The sequence below is a fragment of the Corvus kubaryi genome, unplaced genomic scaffold (genome assembly GCF_017639235.1).
Source record: "Corvus kubaryi isolate FWS band 111438036 unplaced genomic scaffold, C.kubaryi_AGA036_p1.0 138, whole genome shotgun sequence".
In the NCBI taxonomy this organism is placed as follows: Eukaryota; Metazoa; Chordata; class Aves; order Passeriformes; family Corvidae; genus Corvus; species Corvus kubaryi.
Genome location: NW_024580672.1, coordinates 16267699 through 16293968, shown reverse-complemented (window position 1 = coordinate 16293968; position 26270 = coordinate 16267699). Strand labels below are relative to the sequence as shown.

Here is a 26270-nt window from a genome sequence, read left to right as displayed (position 1 = left end):
TCTCCTCAAGGCTCCTCATGCTTCACTCAACCTTAATACCACTTGCCATGCAGAGCCTTTTTTGAGTCTTTCTTTCTTAAAAGTGTGTTGCCAAAATACTATAAAAATATCCAGAGCCTTGAGAATGGCACGAATGCTGCTATGCCTTGTCCCACAAACCAAAATCTTTCGACAAAGTGGAACAAAAATCTGTAAAATTTATAAATCACTTGAAGGTGTTTGGGATCAAAACTTTAAAGAATCACATCAGCTGGACTTAAGAAAGCAAAATTGTGGTATTTAAAACTCAAATGAGAAAAATACAGTACAAGACATACCTATATCATATGCAAGAAAGTCAGCAGAGAAACACTTCGCACCATTGCTCAGGGAAGTATCATTATGAGTGTTTCCACCAAAAATGAGCATAGCTCCATTGATTAGGACAGCTGAATGAAGGTATCTTGCAAAGCCACTCTCTTTCAAAATAGTCCTACAAAACATAAGAACAAATTAATACATATTAACATGTGAAAAAAGAATTTCTAGATGAAAGCAACACAAAGCAAGGAAAAGAGTAAACTATAGCTATTACTCAGTAAATACAATGAAATTTAATCAGATTGTTTCTAGGATCATCCATTTTCTCATGGTACAACAAATATACATTTATCATTTGTTTAAAATATCACACTTCTAATTTAAAAAAAGTTTGCCAAATAATACATCTGAAATAACTTTCTAACATGTTTACATTTTTCAGAAATTATTACTGATATAGTAAATTGTAGTCAAAACTGGATGAAAACTCATTCATAGTATTAATTCATATTCTTATATATCCTTAGCCACGTTGGGTTTTTGCTCAAGCAGTGCAATAAAAAATTCTTTAGAAGGCCACAATAATCTTTAGACCATCCTACATATTGCAAAGGGAGTATTTTTTTTTTTTTTTTTTCCTAATTAATTGAACACTCAGACCTGGAAAATAAATGGTAGAAGTCATTCTAGGTATGATAAAAGCACTTGCACTGCTTCATAAACTTATTCAGACTGGTAAACTCAACCATAGAGAACTTCAGTGCTGAGGAAAAAAAACTGTCCTTGCACATTGAGCCTTTGATATCTCTCTTTATTCACTTTAGCCTCTGTGTGTGTGGTCTGCTTTGTGCCAGAGCAATAGCACAGCCCAACAGTAGCCAAGAGCTATCAATGCCACAGTTTGAAAGTGGCAGATGTGGGGCCAGTAGAAAGAACAGAATACAAACTTGATTCAATCCCAGCACATAAATCTTACCAAGGAAGAGAGTAACCATTTGTGGGTTTTGCCAGATGAATTAGTTAAGCAGACCAGCTGTAGACGTGTTTGTGAAGAGCTGATTAGATCACCAGTACAAAATACCACTTACATTCCCCTAATAACCTTTCATTGTCTCCGTAATCTAAGTTTACAAGTTTAGACTCTCATTTTCATTTACGTTACTACACGCTGCTCACATCTACAATTAAACTGTTTGTCATTTGTTTCCTGTAACAAACTGACTCAACAATCTTTCCTTCTGATTGAATAATACTGGGTCTCTTGAATCACTCTCATAATATTTGTTCCGTATTTTTACATCATCATCATCATGTTTGAGGGAGAGGGTTTAAAGCACATCTCATTTTTCTTATATAATGACATAAAACAATCAATAAATGAGATATTTTTAAGTGATAAGATTGCATGTTTAAACAAGTAGAAAAGAAGGCATAGACCTAAATCCTCATATTATTATTTAAATAAATTCCCCCTAGCCCTAGAAAGTAACATCAAAAGAAATATCAAAGACTAAATGAAAATAAATGAGCTTTTTTACTGCTTAAAAATGTGACAATTCCTTCAATCCACTTACATACCCACACACGTGCTTCTGCTTTTGACCCCTTTTTTTTTTTTTGTCCTATTAAGTGACTTGCTTTTCTCTTGTGTATTTCTGATTAACATACTTTGAAAACAGAGAACCATGTAAGTGTGGTTTTCTAACCAGAGTTTGGCTTGATACAGGATAGTTATGGTACCCCCAGATGAATGTGATATTTGGGTTCAACTCATCAGCTAGCAACACAGAAAATCAGGAATTAAATTGAAAGAGAACAAGACATTATTTTTAAGTTATTTTCAATTGGCAGTGGAGGAATTATGCTGCTATGACTTGAAAGAATGATAATATCCCAAGAACATGTTATCTGTGTCCATTCAGACTATAGATACCTTTCTGTCTTTTGCTTCTCCAGTTTTCTAGAGCCCCTACTGCCTAATTTACACTAATTGGTATACACCAGGCTCTGCCTTGATTATCCTACCTTGCAGCTGTCTACAAATAGTTGTGTTGATCACTAAAGACCTAAAGAGACATACACTGTTCTGGGAAAAACTAAGGACTCTCCTCTCCACAGCGGATATAAAAATCTCCACAAGTTCTCTTTTTTGAGCTATTCACTTTTCTACTTGTGACCCAACTGTGTTCCCCACTCCTGGTCCCTACCATAGTGGGGGGGGGGGGGGTTTCCCCTATAATCTTTGCATATTGTATGCTGAGTTTCATCCCTTGCAGTAACAGCAACTTTTCCTCAAGATTCAGCAGAACTGGAAGTTTGTTAACTTGGCCATGATTTTCACTATTCATTAGCATCACTAATGAGGGCAATCTAGAGAACTCTCCAGCACATATCAACCCCATGCAAATTCTGTGAGAGTCTCAGCATGCTGAATTCATTATTTATGCCCATATTCGTGTATCTGCAAACATTAGTCTGTGTTAACTATGCCGATGCCAAGCGCTGCACACAGCAGCACGACTCTGTAATGGTAACAGAAATACCCAGGAGCCAGCAGGTGCTTCCACTGCTTCGGGACATTATCAAGCCCAGCTCCACATTGTGCCCCAGCTGCAGCAGCAGGGCAGTAATGCAAAGCAATGCAGGTATTGCCAACCCTGTAATTCCCCATCGTGTATTAGGAATACAGTCCACACTAGGAATTAAAATATTGCCCCCTCACATTCCAGGAAACATAAAGGTGGTTTAACTGATATTAAGAAATGAAAACCTACATGCCACTGAGTTGAACAGGTAATCAGATTTGTATATCACAACTTAGTGAAGCCTATGAGCCTCCGCCAGATCAGCCACAGAAATGGAATGAGTGCCAGAGAAAAAGTGAGGACCAGCAAATGGCAGACATGGGCATGAGAGAGCCATCAAAGTTCCAACTCTTCCTCCTACCACACCTATCCAGTGGCACATTCAGGCTGTTACCTCATTGAGTGCTTTGAATGCTAACCATAAGGTGTCACAGATACACTAGACAAAGATTAAAGATTGTATTACTACATGTCATTACTCCTTCCCCTGATCCCGTTTTTCAGTCCCATAGTAAAATTCACTCCCAGGGTAAATCTCACAAAACAAAGACTTGAGTTCTCTACAGGCTGCAGAGAATGCTACATTAGTATAGAGTAGACCAAAGCATTCTTTATTAGTTTTTATATGAATAATGCATAAAAATATTCCAACAATTATTATTATTTTATTGTTGAACAGATCATCAAAGGAAAAAATATCACTTTGTTCCAAAAATAAAATATAATAAGAAAGGATTAAAATTCCAGGAACTTAAAAATACACTAAAAGGAACAAAAGATTCTTGTATTAATGTTTCCAAATGCCATGAATTAATGGTATTAAAAGTCTCAGAGAAATCAAACCCATGTTTCCAACACCTGAGAGCAAGTTTTGGGTGCTTAAAGTGAAGCCATTAGTACTCGACACAAATATTAAATCACAAGAATAAAATGTTCCAAGAAATAGTTCTTGATCTCAAATCATCTCTAAGGTAAGAAAAAACATTCACAGTCACTTTCTAGTCATAACATACAAGTAGCCTTCAAAAGTTACAAGAAACTTGAGGAACAAGAACTGATAGAAATAGAAACACCAAGAGCATTCATAACTAAGGATTCCTACATAATACCAGAGGTTTTCTCTCTTATTTCTGATAGTTTTGTGAAAAATAACCTTCCACAGCTCTTAGGGTTTCCCAGTTATTTAAATAACAGTTGCTTAAATGCACACCAGCAGTATATTCATACCATGAGGAAACAGTACACGTGTGCTATTTCTGCACAGTGGTTGTGTCTGGAAAGGAGAACCTTTTCCTAATTTGTAGAACACGCACAAAGCTTCCTCCCTGCCATCCTTTCAACGTATAGCTCCACTAATCCACTGACTCAAGTCTAGACCCTCACCACAATTCTTCCATTTTGTTGCAGAGAACATGGTGTTCTGCAACATGCAAAGGATTTGGAGGTACCTGCATGACTTCGCTACAACCTTACTCTACACTTCCATTTTCTTCAGTAACCTGTAACTTGGTTTCCTACATTGTAAACCCAACTTACCATGTCCGAGTATTAACTTCATATCTGTAAAGATCATCCACCAATCCATATTTATTGCCAGGCAATGCTTTGTATCCACCATGGACATAAATAGATTTTGTCAGTTCGTCGTAGACACTGGTATGGCCATATCCACCTTGAACAATTGCTCCTTTTGTTTCTGGTACAAGCCAAGAGTTAGACCCTTGAAGAGACATTTAAAAAAACCATAATTTTAAGGCTAATTCACAGTACCAGGAGTTTTAAGTATATAAAATAATTTCCACTGTAATTCCAAATACAGCAATAACTATTGGGATTTGTTTTAAGAAGTAGTTTTATATCAATGTATCAAAATATCTGCAATTAGATAATGTTGTCAGACTATTATCTGCTCTTCTTAATTAAATCACAAATACATCATTGTTACAGCTGCCAGGCAGTATCTCATCCTCTCTCACGCGACTTCAGCACTCACACTAAACAAACAAAAAAAAAAGCCCAAAGATTTTGAAAGTATGAAATTAGGAGTTATGATTAATTCCTGCCAGAGACGGCTGATGAGAATTCAGTGCTGCAGCTCCTTCAGTTTCATTAGGAACACCTGTGCTGAGTCCTGGGGAGCCTGGAGGAGCCTGGCAGAGACTGAACTGCAGTGAGTTGGGAGAATCACGCAACACAAGGTAGCTCAAAGCGTGCATGGATATGGGCAGGCACTTTGGGAGTAACCTTAAAATTATTGAGCTAAAATCCATTTCCAACTACTGTTTCTTAGTTGTTTAACTGCAAATATACCCATTCAGTTGCTGAACACTCACAAAAGAGTAATTTGATAGCAGCTCATTAAATTGGGGTTTAAGTCCACATTTTACATCACATGATTAGTAACTGCAAAGAGACACCAAATAAAACCAGCCACAATAGCTATTATGACTGAAGGAGAGAACACAACTGGAAAATATTTTACAATAGCAAAAAAAAAAGACAGCTGTTAAGTAAGTTCTTGCTGCCTGTAGCCCCAAAATGCCTTTTTTCCCCCCCTTCATCTTCCCAGATGATGATGTAAGTCACAAAAAGAGCAAGCCAGGAGGTATTTCCTGCTCAAGGCAGCCTATATATACAGAAGAGCCTGTGATGATTGGGAGTCAGTTCTACAAATGCGAAACAGAAGTAATTCCCTTCCAGCCTCTGGGAGATTATGTCAGAAGAACAGAGAGTCTGGACAAAGACACTCAAAATGGAGCAGTCTCCCAATTCTTAACCTCAATTGGCTGCCATAATAAAGTTATTTATCCAAGGCTAGCACACAACACCATACGCCCTGCTTCTTCTGAAAGTTAAATTCCATTCCAATTTTTATCTGCTATTATCTAGGTAGCTTAGATTAACTCTTTTTCCTCCAGATTCTCATGAAGAGGCTCATGATTTTCAGTTATTACTTTTACTATCATACTTCCATTAAACAGTTTCCAGGCACTGCCTCTATAAATTACATTTTTTTTCAGTAACAAGTGTTTATGGCAAGTTATAAAGTATAGATTCTGAGGAAGAATTGTGATGATTTTGTGTGTATGAATGCTGGTATTTGTGTAACACACTATTTATAGCTGACACAGAATATTTACATTATTTATGTGTAGTGTAATGTAAGTAGAATTTAATTTCAATCCCCATGTTGGATATTATCAAGCTATTAAGAAGTGCAATTCTGAACACAAATATCAAATTTGTATTGATAATACTGCACATTACATACATATTGCTTTGATAATAAATAGATTTACTTGACAAAATTTATGTAAGAGGGCTGGTGAGGAGTCAGCCTGCTGATACACCTTTCTATTCCCAACAGTATCTTCATTTATTTATCTAATGATCAGTCCTAGAGATTGGCATATATGCTTTTTCAGGGAAAAAGAACTATTTCTCCACATAAATTGACACAATGCTGTTGATAATATGCATAATAGAATATTTTGCATTTATATCTGACTGGTTCATGTAGCATTTATGGAGTATTATGATTTATGTAGCAATGGTCGTATCTGATGATCCTGAGGTCTTTTCCAACCTAAATGGGTCTATGATTCTGTGAAGCATTTAGAACACTGTCAGAGTAACATTGCATATTGCATCACTTACATGACTTGGGCAGAAATATGAAAACCTGTTCCTTCTTGAATTAAAAAACCGACATGTCCTATGACTAACTACCTAAATTTGAGAAAAGAGGTCCAGTAACATCTTTCTGAAATAAAAGTCAAAAGCAGTTTTACAGTTGCTCCTTCTGTTTCCCATTCTAAAACTTAGCTGAGTTGCCTGAATTTCAAATACTGAAATGCATACATACAGTTTTGATATCATTCACGCTTCTGCATCTTGAATATTGCATCATTCAGACAAAAACACAATCCTGTCTATATTTAAAGACATTAGTATTCACATGATCTGACTTTTTGAAGCACCTTATTGATATGAATCTTCACCTATCTTTTTTTTCAACAAAAATGCAATTTTTATTGGAGGTGTTTACATAACCCTTCTCGTACACAGAGATCCCCCTCTTTCTATCATTATATCGTAAGAAATATTTGATTGACCAAATTAGTCATGTGAAATTGCATTCTCAACAGCTTATAAAGTCAAATGCAGAAAGAGCTTCATGAACAAGCCAGAAATAAGGAAATAGGATTTTTTTTTTTTTTTTCCAGATTTTAATTTCAAGTCTGGTACACAGTGTAAAAATAAGGAAGATACCTGATCTGTCCTTATCACAATACAACCTTCAGACAGATCAGGTAAAGAGAATAAATTGTCTAAGAAGCACCTTGGTGTGCCATCTTCATTTCATCCCAGTGACAAACTTCAAATTTTTTTAAGCAGCCAGGAAGATTATGCTAACTTTAACAAAAAAGAGGAGGCATGTTACATCATGGGGCCATTTCTTTTTACATTATTTCAAAGAAATACTTTTAATCAAAAGCAATCTATAACCCACTTCTAAAGCCAGAAAAAAAATCAATCTAAAAAAGTGATATCCTGTTAATCCAAAGAAAGCTGTCTTGTAAAGAAATAAAATGAAATCACAGAAGACTTATTCACAAGTTTCTTAATATATAAGGAGCCTTTATAAACCTCGGCTAAAACAAAACACCATTACTATATTCACCTTGAGACTCACATTGAGATTCTTAGAAGGTTTATGAGGTATTGCTAACCTAAAGGGAAATAAATTTCCCTGGGGAGTAACCCAGAAAAGCTTTATGGTTCAAGTTAGTAAAATCATTCACATAATGCCCATATGAGGATTTACTGGTTCCTCAGAAGTCGTAAGTCTGGGCACAGCAAGAAAGGACAACAGGAAGCTCTTTTGTTCCTGCACCAACCACCTTTGGAGAAGAAATAAATTCACATGACTTTGCATGGTGAAAATCTGCCTGCAAACCCTGTCCAATTATTCCAGAATTTATTTTGATGGAAATTACTTTCTTCCCTAATCCAACTATGCCAGAGACATTTTCAGATCAGGTATACCTTTGATTGACATGTTTTATTACAAGAACTACATACCTACATGAAAAGGTATGGATTCCACCAGTATTTAAAACCTCTTCAGATATTTCTTAACCCAGACCCCATGGAAATCATGGTCACAGCAACTAAAGTAGGCTTTAGCACCAGAACTCCATGGATCAGGTTCATCAAAGAACTGGATCCTAGAGATGTCAGTTCATATGAACCAAAGGATAAACTGCCTCTATGTCTCTTTCTTTCAGTAGGCATGTGGTAAATGCTTGAAAAATAGCCTTCATTAGGACTAAAAGCCATTACTGACAACATGTAGAAACAATAATATTTCAAATTGTGCTGCTTTAAAGTAATATGTTTTTAAAGCAAGCAGAGAAAGAGAAAACTGGACTCTTATTTTTCTTTCTATAACATCAGAAGCCCTTATGTTTAAGAAATTTCCTTTCCTATTCAGATGAGTTCACAGGAATACTTCTCACTTCCTATGTCTTTTAAGTTTGGATTCTGAGCAGCTAAAGTCCTCCCAAAAAATAGTCATTCTTAATTCAAACCACCAGCTGGAATTTTATGGTTAAAAATATGTTCCTACAGCTGCAAAACTGTAGATAAATGCCATAGTCAACACAGAATTCAGGAAAATTTACCACAACATTCATTTAACTTAGAGGGGAGGGAAAGGAGGGAGATGCAATGAGGTGAAATAAAACATGAGAATTCCCTGTGGCAGCAATGGTTCAGGTACACGATGTTCTGCAAAGCACTGCAAGCCCCAATAATCAATCCTTCATCAGATGAGGAGACTCGCTGAAGTCAAAGGTAATACCCAATATTGTTACAAGTTTCCTTCATATTTGATGCAAGTGAAGCACGTTTTCTCTAATAAACTAAATTTCTCACTAGAATATGATAAAAATATAATCTCAAAAAGGAGACATTAAAATTTGAGAATAATTGACACATAACTGACAGATTAAGTGCTTTCTCTTACTCCAAGCTTATCAAGCTTATGGTAGGAAAGGTTTGGGGTTTTTTCTTTGTTTGTTTGTGTTATATATGCTTAGTTATACTCTCTTTTATTAATCCTCCACAAACGTAGCTGTAACATTAAAAATAAAATTAAAATAAGAACAAGCTGTCCATTTCAACCGTAAGGCCATCAATAAAATCGGCCAGGCAGAAAATTTTACACTACAAATCATGTTCCCTTCTTCCTAATTAAACTAACAACAATAATAGGTGAGAATAAAATTGGTACTTCTACTCCATACTAAATTAGCAGCATGTAAAGAAGCAAATAATTTAAAGTTCAAACAGAAGAAGCAAATAATTTAAAGTTCCAACAGACATTACACTGAATGAGCATGCAGAAGCTAGAGCAACATATTGTTTTCTTCACAGAAAAAAAAATCATCTCTGGTAGGTCAGAAAGGAAACAACTTTCTGAAATTAAGTTTTTCCAAAATGTGGCCTTTAATAGTTAACAAATCTTAGAATACTGCTGTGAAACATCTTTCTCAGACCAGAGTTTTGTAGTAGTTTTCATGCTGTTAAATTGGAATTTTTCAGTGTGGATAAAGCACATCATGGTGCTCTTCCTCTTATTGACATTCACTTTCAACATTGTTATATAATTTTGACACTGCCATCAGAGATAATGCCAGAGAGCATAAGAACCATCTGAGTTCTGAAGGGATTTCCCCAACCTATAAATCTGCTTAAACAGTGTTTATATAAACATACATACATGAAAAAAATTTTAACTGGAACAATTAAAAACAATTATTATCCTTTAACATGTAGGTATTACTTCGAAATTTTGTATTATGCCTTCTGCAATTGCATAAATAACTGAGAGACTCAGATAAACTCAACGTAAAAACGGAATTTTAAAAAGTAGAAGACTATAATTTTAATTAGTAGGCATATAAATATTCCTAAGAATTTATCAGATGCAGATTTTCAATATTATTCCATTGAAATAGTATCTTAGATGTACCATGCATGTGATAAAAAGATTTCTCTTGGTTTATTTAACTTTAGCATTTAAAATCACCCCTAGGAACAGCCTGCTGTTCACAAGGGGAAACCTAGACAGACATAGTAGGTTATTTACAGAAAATCAGAGTTTATTTTCAATTACTACCTCTAACAACAACATGTATATTTTTTAGAGAGAACCCAATATGTAATGATGAACTGAGTTATTACTTTTAAAAAGAGCACAACAGAATGAAAATAATACACCAATATTAAAGAACTTTTAAAATAACTAAATTATTGTTGGTTTTGCTCTTCTACTCTGTGGTAAAAACAAGAAGTCTGTGTTAAAAAAAAAAAAAGTTTCATCACAAGTACCACAGTGTGGAATTCCTGGTTTCAATTTTTGTCCCATTTAGGCTACCACAACCCTGTACACAATGGAAAAAGTCATGATGCTCCAAAGACATATGAGATGCTATTGCTTAACAAGAAATCTGATGTACATAATTGGAAGAAAAAAGGTGAGGCTTTATTTGTTTTGGAAAACACGTATTTTTCATTCTGAAAATAGGAGTGATAGTCACTTTAAAAAAAACCCAGCACTTTTTGTATCAGTACATGATAAAAATGATTTGAAAGGGACTTACTGATGTAGTATTCTTGCACAATGCTTGTGTAACCATATATAGAAGAATATCCAAAAATTACAATCATAACCACATCTCTGCTGTCCAGCTCTACTATGTGTGCTGAATGACCTTCCACAGCATACTGCTGGCCATGGACAAGTACTGCAGGAATTCTGGTACTCCATGTTTGACTGGGTATGTTGAAAACCCACAGTTCATCAGTGACATTGCCATTACTTGTTTCAATTTTGCCTCCATACATGTAGATGTCTTCCTGTAAAAATGGGAGAGAGGAGAAAGCAAATAACGGATTACAGAAAGATAACATCTGAACTGCATACTCCTCTGCTGAGCAATATTTCATAACTGAGCAGTCTGATTTAAATCTTCACATTTAATCTTACATTAACCAGCTCAATATCAGATACTAATCCCAGACAATGATACTTAAACTAAACCAACAATGATAAGGAGTCTATTTCTCTGAAAAATAAACCTAGCCATGAAAATGACACCAAAATGAATCTCAAAGAGATTATTTCAACCAGAAACCTTTAATTACATGGCTCTTCTAATCCATACTTCAGCATTCTGTTCTAAAAAAGCTAAACAGAAAGGATATTATATTGTTTTATTAAGGAACAGTTCACAGAATTAAAATGTGATTTTCCACACACACGGTCTACAGGGATTTCATTCAGCACGTGCACAAGAGAGCACATTCTCTCCTACTAGCAAAGTAATTTAAGTTCTGAGAAAATTCACCAGAACGAAAAAAAAAAAGGACAATGTTCATAGAATGATCTGGATTGGAAGGTGCCTTAAAGATCATCTTGCTCCACCCCCACCACCCTGGGCAGGGACACCTTCCACTAATTCCAAGTTGCTCCAAGCCCCGCCCAACCTGGCCGTGGACACTTCCAGGGAAGGGGCAGCCTGTGTCAGGGCCTCATCACCCTCATCACCCTCATCACCCTCACACTGAAGAACTTCTTACCAGTACCTAAACCAAACCTGCCCTCACACAGTTTGAAGCCATTTCCCCTTGTCCTGCCACTCCATGCCCTTGTAAAACAACACCCTCCCGCCCTCTTGTAGCCCCTTAAAGTACAGGAAGGTGCTATAAGGTATCCCCAGAGCCTTTTGTTCTCCAGGCTGAACAACCCCAACTCCTCCAGCCTGTCCTCTTGGAAAGGTGCTTCAGACATCTGATCACCTCAGTCGCCCCTCCTCAGGACTTGTTCCAATAGTGCTTCTTATGCTGGGTGTCCCAGAGCTCGACACAGGGCTCATGAGAGCAGAGCAAAGGGGCAGAATCACCTCCCTCAGCCTGCTGGTCATGCTGCTTTTGATGCAGCCCAGGATGTGGCTGGCTCCTCTCAAGCACATTTACTAACATCAAGTCCCGAAGGGAGTAGAGTTCTTTTTTAGGGAATGCAAAACAGATATTCCAGTCATCATGAACCACACACCTCAAACAGCAGTGCCATCTGTTCTGATAAGTAATGAGTGATTTACTTAAATATTGACTGAAAGCAAATCCTACTGAATTTCGCTTCATCTGGATTTGCAAGCCAAGGTATGCAAAGTCACAGAACAAATTCCAGATTGTTGGCTTCAAAGACTTGCTCAAGGACAGTTTATACTGAGTGGAAAAAACTTCCTCTGGTTCTGAGATTAATACTCAGTCTTTGCTGGGACATAACCACCCCATACACTCTGCATCCCATTTGCATGCTGCACAGTTGGCAGTTGTCTTCTGCACTCTGCAATGTAATATTCTGGGGCTTCAATCACCCTAAACTCAGCCTTATGAGGTTTAAATTAAAAAAAGAGAAAAAAAAAAAAGGGAACTGCAGATTTGGCAAAGTTTGACTTGGCATGAAATACTCAGAAAAAGAGGCTGGAAGATAAGGAAACTACCTAAGAAATTTCTGCATCAATCACGCAGAAGTTTCAGACACTGTACAAGGAGCTGATGGATCTACAGAGAAATGTAAATTTCAGGTTATTATCATTGTCATTATACACATCAAGAAAGACAAACTCTTGACTCTCTATGAATGGGCAGGCATGGCAAATCCAGGTGATTAGTAGAATGACAAGTCTTTTCAGTCCAGCAAAACAAAGGCTTTAGAAGGTTATAATGCTGTCCCATACACCTGTGGTTGATGGTAAGAAACAGAGGCCAGAACAGTAAAAGACTCCTCATTACTCAGAGGGATTAGTCAGCAAATGATTGACCAAACTGTCCAACATGTCTTCAACAGTACCCTTGAAATTTCTGCAAAATTTTCAACTATTTTTTTCATTTGAGGCAGGAAAACATTTCTTGACTTGGACTTTAAATCATTCCTATGCAGGGATATTGGAACCCTGGGTTCAGAGAATTTCAGCCTTTCAGTGCTGACAGACAATGATCCTCAAAAGCACACTGCATTTCACCTGAGGCCTTGGGAAAGGCTTCCCAAATTGTGTGATAACACTGAGGTTGTTGCTGTGTAATTAAGGTTACGTCACTGGGTGGAATATGTAGAGATATAGAAAATTTAGGTTTCTGGGATATATGTAACAAGATGAAGGATTTGGGGTGTGGATTAGTTCTTCTTTCCTCCTTCTTCTTCACAAATCTGGGTGTTCAGGTATTGTTCTGGTAGGGGTTCAAAAAACCCGCAGTGAGGAACATGAATGTTTAGTTATTGGATTATAAGTAAAAATAAATCAGTTGGCATTCCATAATTGGATAGATTGGGCTTTAAAAGATCTTGGAAGTTAGAACTCAGCGGCCATTTTCACCTTGTCAACTTAGAGGCACACTCTGTGCAGCTGAAATATAGGTAAGACATAAAAAAAACCAAAAATATAAAAAATCAAAGTCCAAAGAAAAGCCTGGCGTCTCCTACGTTTCAATCCGAACTCTGAGTAAAAGAACTCAGGAAACAGAGGCAAAGAAGAAGAGAAGAAACAAGACAGAGAAAATGAATACAGGGATACTCTGTGCTATGCTGTTTGAGCAAAAGATGTTCACAGAAGGAATTTGTAGTAGGATTAAGGAGATATGTATCTGAACCCATTTTTTTCCTAGGAGATAAAACATATCAAAAAGCTTGGTAAAGACCCACAAAAACTGAAGAAGGACGTGCACTGATCCACAGGAATGGCTTGAACAAATATTCTTCTTTAAAGGATCCTATATGGCTTATTCCTTACAATACCACATAGATCTCCAAAGTCAAATCAGCATCACTAAAATTGTAAACAAGCAATTTTCAAATGCTGATTACTGACTATGGCATAGAGAGCTAATTAGGGAGCTGCAGGGGCTGTACAACAGTATTTGAAAAAAAATATTTCTGACGCTGAGGAAAGACAATTTAAAAAAAAAAAAAAAGTGACCTAAAGATCTGCATGAACTTTGAAATGATTTCTCAGACAGCTGACAGTAGGAAAGTCCTCCTCACAGTTCTGCTTAAATGATTCAAAGTTCAGATAAAAGAACACTTCTGTGAGGAGCAATTTTTGGGTGACACAGCAGATCCTGTATACAAAAATATTCACAGAGAAAAAGACAAGAAGGTTATGACAACTGCTTTATCAGCCACAAAAACAGATTTAACTAAGCTTTGCTAAGGGCTATTTCTGAGATTAAGAAGCTCCTAGTGCTGGTGAAAAACACTTTAAAAACACTCTAAGTGATGATCAGCTGAACACAGAGAAAAACAGGCTGAGAGACCAAAGCGAGTAGAAGAAATACAGAATTGAAATTAAAAACTGTTACATGCATACTTTTACAGGGCAAAAACCAACATCCTGAGCACATAAAGATAGACATTTATTTGGAAATCCTAATCAGGAAGGGATTGTAGGAATCACATGAGTACAGATGGTCCTAAGCAGCATTAATATTGTGATAGAAAAGAAGGACCCCCCCCTTATAAAATTATACTACCTTTAGAAATTACTTGCATACTAAATACAAATCAAGGTATATGCTAAAGGTGAGGCTTTCTGGCAGACACAATACACAAGATACAGTGTTTAAAGTGTGCTAGTACACAAACACTGCTGACCTTTACCTGAATTAAGCATAGTAGATATTTGTTTATAAGAAAGCCAAGCAAACAGGGTTGCAAAATAAAATAAAATATTTTTTTAAAGGCAACTAAAAACATAAAATTGAGAGTCTTTGTGAAATTAGTCCAAAAAAAGTGTGAACAATCTGGCCCAGATGAAAGATCTTAAAACTCTATTCCTCAGTCTAGAGAAGAGAGAAGGCCAAGAGGCAGACATTTCCACGGAGGAGATAACAAAACAGGCAGAAAAGCACCAAAAAGATACAAGGCCTCCAACACATTCCTATTTTAAAGTTTTGATAGCAGGTACCAAAAGCAACACCTTCAATCACAATGTGAGATAGTAAAGTTGAGCATTTACTCAATAAATTAACCTTAACCTAATATACTAGATATATTGCATGGTATAAATAACATTATCTAAGAAGTTAAGGAACCTTGAAAGACCTTGAGGTTTTTAAATCAAAATTTCACGTAAATATTACTATATGCACATTGAAGTGTAGAAAAGTGCACTGTTTATTAAACTTCAGAATTAGTTCCTGCTCAGTAGGGGAATTCCAGCAAAAGGAGAAATTTCTTCCTGTAAACAGAGCAGGTCGACAGCTCGCTCAGTCATGACGTTCCCACCTACAGATCCCATCAGTTGGTTTCCTGGCAGGTGTTCGAGTCCAAGCCAACAAAACAGCCAGGGCAGCTTCTGTTTGCTTCAATGGAACCAAAACTTTTCAATAAATGTTTCCATTTTCTCAAATTGCATTTTTTCCCTGAAAAAACTACTTCAGTGGGAAATTTTGATGAACGATAATGATAAAGAAAGATGACAAAAGGTATATGATCTGTAAATATTTGAGTGTGCATATTGGACAGAGAGGATGACAGCAGAAGGCAGGAATGATAAGACCAAAGCCAGGATTTGAATAAAACAGTTAAATCACATTTTTCAAGAGAAGAAGAAAACATTCATTTGATCTAGGATTTCTCTTACAGAGTAATGATTGACATACACATTTTTGACTGGACAAAATAAGACCAAGAGAATAACTCAAATATAGGAGGAAAAAGTAAACTGTCACAATTTGAATGTTGGAAGGATCAATACAGTTTACAGCAGTAAAATTCCCCTTAATTTCTTCATCTTATTAATACCATTATCATCTTTGGAGAAGATGTTTGTTAAATAACCAAGTAATTTTAATGAAATTAAATGCCTGGTGGGAGAAGCTGAAAGAGAGGGAGCTAAATTCTTCCCAAGGTAATCCAGCAAAGAAACCAGACATGATGGGCACAATGTGGATTACAAGAAATTCAATTTAAATATAAGAATAAACATTTCTCTTTTTTTTCATTGAAAATGGTCAAGACTGGAATAGGTTGCTCAAAGGCCTTTGACAGAGGAGCATTTTCCTGTGAGGAAAAATGAAACAGCTCAAGGAGGATATTTTAAAAGATCACCAAAAGACCAGGAGCACCCACTTGTCAAGTCCCAACCAACAGACTGTACACCAGACCAGAGCAACCCTTCTACACATTTCAAATTGATTCCTGAACAAATAGACAGCCAAAATAATTTGTTTCATTGACCTTGGACATGTTCTTTTCCCTACACCTTATCTCAGTGTTAATATTGATTTTATATTTGATATAAATACAGTAATTCAAGACTTCTAAAACTTATCATATTTTTATTCCTTAGGCTTTACAATTTTTCTTTTTTCCTAAAGGAACAATACTTAGCTGCTCAGGCTGTACCTTGGAATGACACACTCTTATGCAAATCCTCCCTGCATTCCAAAAGAATCTTATCTCGTAGATACCACTAAAAAAAGTGGGAAAAAAACGGCAACAAAGGGGTAATTTATAATCCCTTTCTAATGAATTGGCAGGAAGTTAATCACATTAAAATAATCACATAATTTTTCATTTTGTGTTTCTTAAATATATCATGGCTACACAGACAAGTTTATCACTCAGAAATGAGTTTTCTGCCTTAATTCTTATATAAATCTAAACTGTTCTTGAAGAATTGGACAAAGAAATGCTACTCACAAACTACATGAACAGTCATTCTCTATTTTCTTGAAACAAGATCATCAATATTCTTTCTCCCCTAGACTGTATCAACACACTGGTATAGAAATTAACTTTATATAAACTAACAGGACTTTAACATTTACTAGGATTTTTGTTCTCCATACTTTTACCTGAATTTTCAAAAAGTTTAGTAAAATCTGTATGTCATTAAAGAAATTCTCAATTTTTTTTTCCAAGCAAAATATAAGTCTCACAAAATGTCATCTGGCAGTAACTCATCCACCACAAGCCTGTTTTTGCATTCAACATTTGTCACCTGGTTTAGGACTGTCTAATGCCCCCTCTTCCGTTTCCCAAAGTGTTATCTCCTTTAATATGGTTAACAGTATCAAGAACATTTTCTGTGTTATATCAAAACTTAAAAATAATTACATTTCTACTTGATCCAGTAATCCTCCCATTAGACCAGGTCTGACAGACTGGAAAGCAGTCTATTTAACTCTTCTTCCTGAAGCCTGACTTATTAATTCTTAGCTTACTGTGGGACTATATTCTCTCTGAATAAGAACCCAAATAAGTCACACGAGAGGAACATTTTAACTTAAGTTCCCAATAGGAGCAAATTCAAGGTCAAGACAATACTGCACTACATTGTATGTCAGGAGGTCAACCTAAAGAGTGCTGTCACTTTATTTCTTCATTATTTGCAGTTTTCCAATGGCTGCTAGGTTTAGTTAAAGGTATTAATTAAGGTGACCTTACTTGGACTTCACTTTCAAACCAATTGGAATATAACATTGAAACAAGGAATGAAATATATTACACTTCTACATAAAGAACTGATCTCTTGATGAATTAGGGCCGCTTAATTGAAGGGACCTCTGAATAGGCTTTTCTCCAGACTACATGCAAAATGTGTATGGCAGCTCATCTCACCTACTCCTCACACTTTTGAGGTCTGCAAATCAGACTTAGAGAGCAAGTTGTGCATAAGATATAATTCAAAGTCACAGAACAATAAACCTACAGAAATTGTTGGTACAACCTACTAATAGCTGCTAATAGAATAGTCAGAAAATACTTTTACATTCCTAGTGCTATTCAAATTATTCTCCAACAGCCAACTAAACTAGGCAATAAAAGAATAGCAATAAACCAACTGGTGAAAGATTTTATCGTGTTCATATTGAAGTAGGAAAAATTTTGACTCTTTTTTGCTTTGTTAACGCTAGCTTTTGATGAGTCTAATAAAAATACCAGAAGATATATACAGACTCAACATCAATACCAATTAATTTGTAAAAGGAATCAAAACAATTATCCTTTTTTAATAATGTTTTAAAAGTGGAAGTAACATTCATAAAACTCAAATGAGTTAAATTAAATTTGACTGTGTATAAAACAGTCTGTATACTGTAAAATATCTTTATGGTTACTACTACATCAGCTTGCCTGTTTCATTTCTATTGCCAATCTCAAAGGAAAAAACTTCAAAGCACAGCCATCCTTCCACTGTCTTGGGACCAGCAGCAACAGTTCAATTACGAGGCCAAATTCAACCAATTTTAGTGATACTACCAAAAACTGACTGAGTAAAGTGCCAGCACTGACCACATATACACCTTGCAAGCAACTGCCTTTCTCCTTAATTCCAGGGACCTAGTACTTACAATTAACTCTTTAACTCCCTCCCTAGTGACTGTTTTTCCAAGCTATATGTACCTACTCTAAAATCCTCACAAGTCATTTCTTTCAGTTTCTTTGTAAGCCTACTTCATATGTAAATTATTTCAAAGGATGTTGATATTTTCAGTATCAAGGTGCCAGGAGCTACATACAATTTCTAAGATGCAGTAGAACCACTTGCTAACAGAGATAGACAGCACCTTTCCAATAACCAGCCCGAGGAAGCACTGAAGGTAACAGTACCCAACAGTTTAGTTGGTCTTAAAGCAAGTGCTCTTTTATACTCTCTCCTCTACAAATACATAAAATGTCTTAAGCATTTGTTATAACTATACATCAGTGGGAGTCTTCTGATCTTTTTTTCTTCAGAATAAAGAAGAACAGTACTTCAGTTCTTACTAAAGAAGCTTTCTGAGGGAAATGGGCACAGTAACTTACTTCATTCTCCACAGAGTCAGTCACACAGCTGCAATTTACCTTGCACCACAATCGGGCAGCGCTGGCTCTGCACTCTCACTCCAGCCTAGCACTAGGCTTTAAAATCTCAGGAGCTCACATCAGAAACTTAATCTAATTTCTTCTCTGTGGATATTTTTTCTCTCTCAACCATAAAGGAAACATTACATAATTACTAGGACAGAGCTGAAAACACAGCTCGAAGCTGCCATCTCTAGGTACTATGTTCTACTGCTCTTCACTCTTAATTCTTTTTTCTGGTTTTTTTCAAGAGACTGAAGATATGAAAGGAAAAATATCAGAACTTTATCCTAACAAGTTAATGTAAGAACTCATTGCAGAAGGATGTACTTTTTCCCCTTGAAATTTCTTTGCCTTGGATATCAGCTCATTTTGTCCCATGTAAGTTTTGACATTTGACATAATCACTAGTACAAGCAGCATAGTAGTTAATTATTTCACATAAATTCATTATTATTGAATCCTAATTGCTAACTAACATATGTCTTCAACAACAGCCACAGCTTCTTCACTATACCTTTACTTGCAGCTTTCATTATTATTAGCATGAGTTGTACTTCTTCACTGAGATCCGAAGAGATGTCTGAATTAACACAGGTCTACCACATTTAATATTTGCTGGTGAAAGCATTTCTAAAGCGGTTACTCTTTAGTCTGGAATGTCTCAAGAAAATATTAACACCATCGAATAAAAATGTTAAATTATATCTAAGCCTTTATTCTGAACTGCTAAATGATACATTATTCAAATGCTTCTTGACTAAAAAGTCCACATTCTACAAGAACTGTAATAATCAAACATACTGGTCAAAAAGATCTGACCTTTTAAAGAACAGGTAATACATTAATAATGAATCAGGGAACTGACAGGAGGAAAGCCCTGAGTTGATGTTAGGGCATGCACAAAATCTAGTTTATATTACTACTGAAAACATCTCTACAATATTCACCATGCCACACACAGATGCAACATCTCTGTAAGAACAACAGATGCCAGGAAAACAAGACAAAACAAAGTACCAGCCCATGCCTTCAATTCCTCTGAACTTTCAGGAAGCACTCACTATATAAAAAAAGACCAAACATAAAAATAAACTAAAATGTACAACTACAAGGGTAAAATCTTTAGTGAAAACATGAAGACATTCTAAGGCATTGTAAGACGTTTTGCTCAGAATGCACGAACACTTCCTATTTAAAAAGAAAACCAAAACTTCCCATCCCAAATAACAAAATAAATAAAATTTAACTTAACAGAAGGATAATGGAGACTTAGAAGAAAAAGTAGAGTTCAAAACAAAGGATCAGAAACTCCAGCAGATTAAAACAGAGACACACACAAAGGCAAGCCATGAAACACCTAAATGAGATACCTACAAAATTTAAAGTACTAATACATCATTTTTCAAATGCATTAGCAATACATCTAACTAGATACTTTGCAGTGCCAACAAAGTACCTGAAGGAGTGCTGAGGTCTGAAGGAGTATTCTGAGAAGTGAAAGCCATAACAATAAAATGAGGTTAACTTTCCCACATGGGTTTTCCATGGTGGACTTTACAGGTATTTCCATAGCAAAAATTAAAACCAGAAAGTTATAATAGAAAAAAAAAAAACCAAACCTGGCAAAGTCCCTAGAATCAGTTCTGAAGGAATTAAACAGTTAACCCCTCTCTGTAGTATGTAAATTCCTGCTTAAAAATGTGTTCATACCAAAAGACTGATAAGGGAGAGGCAGAAAGGACAGAATTCAGTGAGTGAAACAGACAAACAGATGAAGAAAAATTCTGTGAATCTTTGAAAAGAGAAGTTATATCTTGCAAATAAAGCATTGGCTATTTCTGAAGAAATTAAAGGTCCAGATGATACATTTATCTGAAATTTCCAAAAGATGCTTGATAATATTCCTCATGCCCTAAAGGAACTAAGATGTTCTGGAACAAGGAAAGCAGTTAACACAAGGCTAATTAAGTCTAAAAAGTAAAGTTTGGGGGGAAAAAAATAGTCACTTCTTAAATGAACAAAGGTCATTCATTAGTGGTGTCCTACAGGCATCTTCAACTAGGATTTGCTTATTCAATACACTAAAAAACAAGCTGGCAGAGGGATGAGTGGAAAAACAGCAATACCTTTTGACTATACTATGTTAATCAAAATAGCTGAGACAATGGTCAAAAGCAAGTAATTGCAGAACAATCTCCTAATACTGCATGTGCAATACAAGAAAAAATGAAAAGGTAAATAAATGTTCACATGTATAAGGATGAAAAGACGCTTCTGCGTAAAAAACAATTTAAAGTCTGAGCATATCGGGATGGATTTTGAATTGCCTAGAATGAGATCTTGAGGTTGTAACAGTTCTGGGAAAACACCAATTCAAAGCTAAGAGCAGATTTTCAAAAAGCTAAAATACCCTAAAGAATTAATAGGAACAAATTAGACCCTTAATTCCCAGTGACATCAATCTCTGAGGTAAGAACATACTAAAGACTGTGATTCCTCCTTTCTCAGAAGGGATATAACAGAATTAGAAGAAGTAAAGGCAATGGCACAATGTTATCCAAGGTATGAAATATCTTCCTTATAGAGGATTATTAAAAATACAAAGCATTTTCAGTGTGAAAAAGAAATGGTAGAGGATGTGATGGCCTTACAGAAAATCATGAGTAGTATGAGAAAATAAATGGAGACTAAGAAGTGGGGATTATCAAAATTAAACCAACTATACCAGTTTCTGAAAAGGTTTTATTTCTTAAAAAATATTCTGGAATTCTTGGGCACAGGATGATGTCAATGTTAACATAAATATATGGTCCAAAAATTGAAAAAATAAAAATAAATAAATAACATGGATTCATATTTTTCCACAAAAATACCATCCTATTTTAGGAAATCCCAGCTGCAAAGTAGGACAGTATTCTGAGGAAGCTTCTGTAAGTTCCTGTCATTTTATCTTATATTCTTCCCTAGGCATTCACTGTTACCCATTATTCAAGAGGTGTTACCAGGCGAGATGAACACTGGTCTGACTTGATACAATCCTTTTTGTCCTTCCCTGCTGGGGTTGCTTTATGCAAACAAATGAAAATTTGCGATACAAATTCTGTATTTCTCTGTCACAGTTAACAAGTCTGTCATCCTCTGTAGCTTGTCTCACCGATAGATCCCTCAGGCATATGTTGGAGCCTTCTCTCCAGTCCTGACTCCTTGTGCTCTTGGCTGGATTCCCTGAACAGTTTCCAGACTTGGGCCATCACTTGCCATGGGCCTGCCAAAGGACCCAAGTCTGCTACTTGGCTCTGCCTGCAGGGTTCAACCCGTGGGGATGGTGCCTGGTGAGCAAGAGCACTGCCCACAGCCCCAGTTTTATCTCACACACACCCCTGCCTTTTATTGGCGGGTTTAGCTCGGAAGGTTTCTGGTCAGCAAAGTGACTGAGAACTATTGCATAATCTCTGTTCCAAAAACCATGCAGAACACCTAAGTACTGAAGAAAACATTAATACAAAATACTTAGAAATTAAATTATCCTCAAAAGTCTCTGTTCATGGTGACTCATTTTAAGATCACTAACAGCACACACAAAGCAATTCATTACACAGAACACTGAAGAGTCCAAACCTGATACAAAGCAAGAGTGTGTCCATATCTCTGGAGCGGCCCTTTGGATACAGGTACTACATTCCATATACTGCTTTCCAAATTGTAGCTAGAGGAGAAATAGAAAAGGAAACATTTTCAACCTGCAGAGGAAATAGAGGGGCTTGTACGTTCCAACTAACTCCTGTTCGGCAAACGTGATCAGTCCCTGTTTATCTGACATGGGAATTTGTTAGCAGCAATAACTTCGCTGCCGTTACTTTGAACTATTGCAACAGTGCACTAACTTGTGATAATGCACTAAACATTCCTCAAGCAAAATAGGAGCAGCTCTTTAAGGGACCCATCAAAAATCTCAGAAAATAGGAGTAATTAACAAAAATCACAAGACTTGATCTGTTATCAGCCATGTAAAGAACCGCACCCCACTACACTGCTCATGCCACATGCTTTTGCACTACTTTGAAGATTTACTGTTGGGCACATTCTTAACTACATGGTTGATTTTAATTTCCATTATATTTTAATTAATTAATCAACACACACCATTAGATAAGAGAGGTAAAAAAATAAACAACAAAGGTAGAAAAGAAAAATCCAGAAGATGACGGGATTTGTTTGGATGATTGCAAACACGTGGAAGAAAGCAACAGGTAGACAACAACAGGAGAAGTAAACATGCTAATAATATGCTAATAAATATATCCTAACACTTGCATTTGCCACATTTAGGGACTCTACATATAAAATTACCACCCAAATCAACCCAGGTACTATTTACAGCTGCTTCAACTTCGTTTTCAATAGGTGGTCAAATACACACACACACAAACTGCCACAAGTACAAAAAAGTGGAATACAGGTGACCTGCCTGACCCTTACTGGCATGGCACCAGCAGGCAAAGTGCAAGCCCTAAATACAAGTCCCCTATATTCATAAATTAACATCAATAATACACATGGCTTTCAAAATGTACTGTGTGGATACATCAGCAGTGAATTTCACCACAAACCTCCTTATGTTTTGCAGTTTTTTGCAAAACTGAAGTACATATTAATATCACATACAGTTTGAAATTGCCCATATTTTCACTTTCTATAATCATAAGAAAATTACAAGCACAAAATAAGACCATTAATAAAAAATCTAAAAGAGATATATAAACCTTTCAGCTAAATTAGAAGATGGAAGCTCCCTCCCTGGTAGGACCTGTCTTCCCTAAGCCCCATCAGAAAGGATGTGACAAAGGAGAAATCACTTACTTCAACACCATTTGGAAGGAACTGTAGTTAAAGGTGTATCCACCAATCACCCACATAAACTTCCCATGTAGGATGGCCTTGTGGGAAGCACGGCCCACAGAGGGGCTGAAGGGCTTCACGTTGGGCAGAACCCAGTAAGACTCCGTGGAAGGGACGTTCAAAGAACAATCTGGACCTGTTTTGTAAACAAATGTGCAATTTGTACAATCTGTTAGATGGGGACGTTAAAGCCAGTAAAGCAGAAACAGGGGAGGCTTAATTACTGATGTCAGGATTGCTCATTCTGATAAAATATGGTGTACACTTTTATGTTTAACAGATGCTCAATGAAAAAATTGACAACAGGGGATGGCAGTCTAATTGAAAGCATTAGATTAGCTCAAATAATAATTCATTTCTGCATTCTTCTCAGAAAACAGACTGTATGAGTCACAAATTGACAGAAAGGCACAAAGCATCACATTTTTAAATGACCTGTCATTAGGTCTAAAACTTTTAGCACTTTATGTTACCTCTGGACAAAACACAACTAGATATTATTTTTTTGTCAGATAAGGAAAAGCCAGTAAAAATGTATAATTTTTTTACTTCTAGGACTATTACAATCACAAACAGAAAAATGTATTTTTTTATTTGTTCTGTAATAACAAAAACGTGATCTCTTCATCATCTGTTTATGCTCTAGATCTTATTTAAAACCTGAATATATATACATATGTGACTGAATAAAACAATACACAAAATTCAACACAGTTAAACTGAAAACTAAGTAAGGTACATTTTAAGATCATCTCAGGATAGCTCATAACAATATTACATCACCACTCAGCAATAGTCAAAATAAGGAATCATGTCAGAAAAGAGAATACCGTTATCCCACTGCATAAATCTGTGGGTTTTGTAACCTTAGAAAACTGTGCCCTACTGAAAAAGAAGAGATTAGTGCTGGAGACTGTTTACAGGAGAGTAATAAGGATGTTCCAATTACAGAAACCACTGAATTCCTTTGAACTGGTGACTTTTGCACTTGGAAAAAAGAAAACTTGGAAGTGAATGATAAATGTCTGTAAAATAAGTGATAAAGAGAGGGTAGATATAAAGAGTCCACAGCCTCTCGGAATATAAAGAGCTGAGGTTTATGAAACACAGCTTGAAGAAGCCATGTACAAAGCAAACAAGAGGAGACAGTTCTTCATGCAAAAAAGTATCAGATCTCTTTAGCAAGGATACTCCCCTGGCAAAGGATGCTCTGGATACAGAGATTTACATGTGTCAAGAGAGACCAGACATAATGTTAAAAGACAGAGCTGCTGAAGCTTACTAAGCTAAATAAGTAATGTACATCAAGTTTATAATAATTTTAAAACATTATCTTGGGGGAATGGGAGCGCAGGGAGATCATGTTTTTCCAATGTTTATTGTCATTTTGGGGGCAACTTGCTACAGTTACTTCCCATACACAACAACCAGGCATCCAAACTGTACATAACCAGCTGTCAGCTTCTCCTAGTACACTACAGAAGAATGATGGCCACTTGTATCCAAATTACCTTCCATTCACTAAACGATGGAGACACTCAATTCCCATAGTTCATTATACCTTCTACTCGGAAAAGATTAATGGTATTTGAATGAGGTCTAATGAGAGTATGAACAATTCAGAATATTATTTCTTAAGCATTAATAATTGATACTGTAATAGAGTTGTAACCTCAGCAAAATCATTATTTGGTAGATCACTGGAGGAAACCCTTAATTTGAATATAAAAGGGTTTTAAAATAAACAATTGATTAAGTATTCTTTGATCAGGGAAGGGCTTAAAATTATGGAAACGGCGCCTGCAGGTCAGAAAGAGAAGCCGCATCTCCGCCGCCGTCACCGCGAGCCTTCGGGCACTGGGATGCCGCGGCCAGCAGTGACCCCTGGTGGCGAGTGGCGAGCAAAGCCGGAATTCCTGCGGCACACCCAGACCGAGCTACCTGGCACCGACTGCAGTAGGATCAACGCGGGAAAACCGCCTAATACTACGTCAAGAACGCAAAAATCTTAACCAGATCAGTGATGGAAAGAATGACACAGACAACCCTCTTGCAGCCTCCGTGCTTGTCAAAACGGAATGACAAGAAAGGTGAGAGAGAAAGCAGAAATGCCACGTGTGTCATAGAGTCATAAGAAAGCCTCGGGTTGGAGGGAGCCTTAAAGATCATTCAGCTCCAACCCCGCTGCCACGGGCAACGCCGTGCCACGTTATGTATCAATCGGTACAAATATTGAATATATAGCTGCAAAAATGCAAAACAGTCGAATAATACTGGCCTCTACCAAAACATCATTTAAAAAGCAAATTCTTTTGTATGGCTATTACTGTATAAAAGCAAGGTAAATGCAGGACTTCTATAAATATCATGTATAGATTTTCCTACTTGAATACATATACCATTATTTCAGAAAAAATACATATTCTCTTCAGAAACATCACATTCACTAAATATGTGCCTTCTGTGCAACAAAGAGCACTACAGCTGCAGAACAAAGATAATGAAAAATATGTTTTCTTATGTTTTATGCAAATATGATTTTTCTCCATTCACTTAAAATT

General features: G+C 36.3%; 1 protein-coding gene across 5 annotated transcripts in view; it reads right to left on the bottom strand.

Annotated features, from left to right (window-relative positions):
- The window catches only part of ATRNL1 (attractin like 1), a 441394-nt gene that overhangs the window by 361679 nt on the left and 53445 nt on the right, over positions 1-26270 (bottom strand). For all 5 annotated transcript variants that reach the window (XR_006014565.1, XM_042019406.1, XM_042019407.1 and 2 more), the window contains exons 6-10: positions 23671-23845; positions 22429-22516; positions 10556-10811; positions 4422-4605; positions 318-472 (exon numbers count right to left, since the gene is read on the bottom strand). Coding sequence is in view for 4 of the 5 variants with exons in the window: in XM_042019406.1 (XP_041875340.1) it covers positions 318-472; positions 4422-4605; positions 10556-10811; positions 22429-22516; positions 23671-23845 (858 nt within the window). In the remaining variant the exon portion in view is untranslated. The remainder of the gene's footprint in view (positions 1-317; positions 473-4421; positions 4606-10555; positions 10812-22428; positions 22517-23670; positions 23846-26270) is intronic.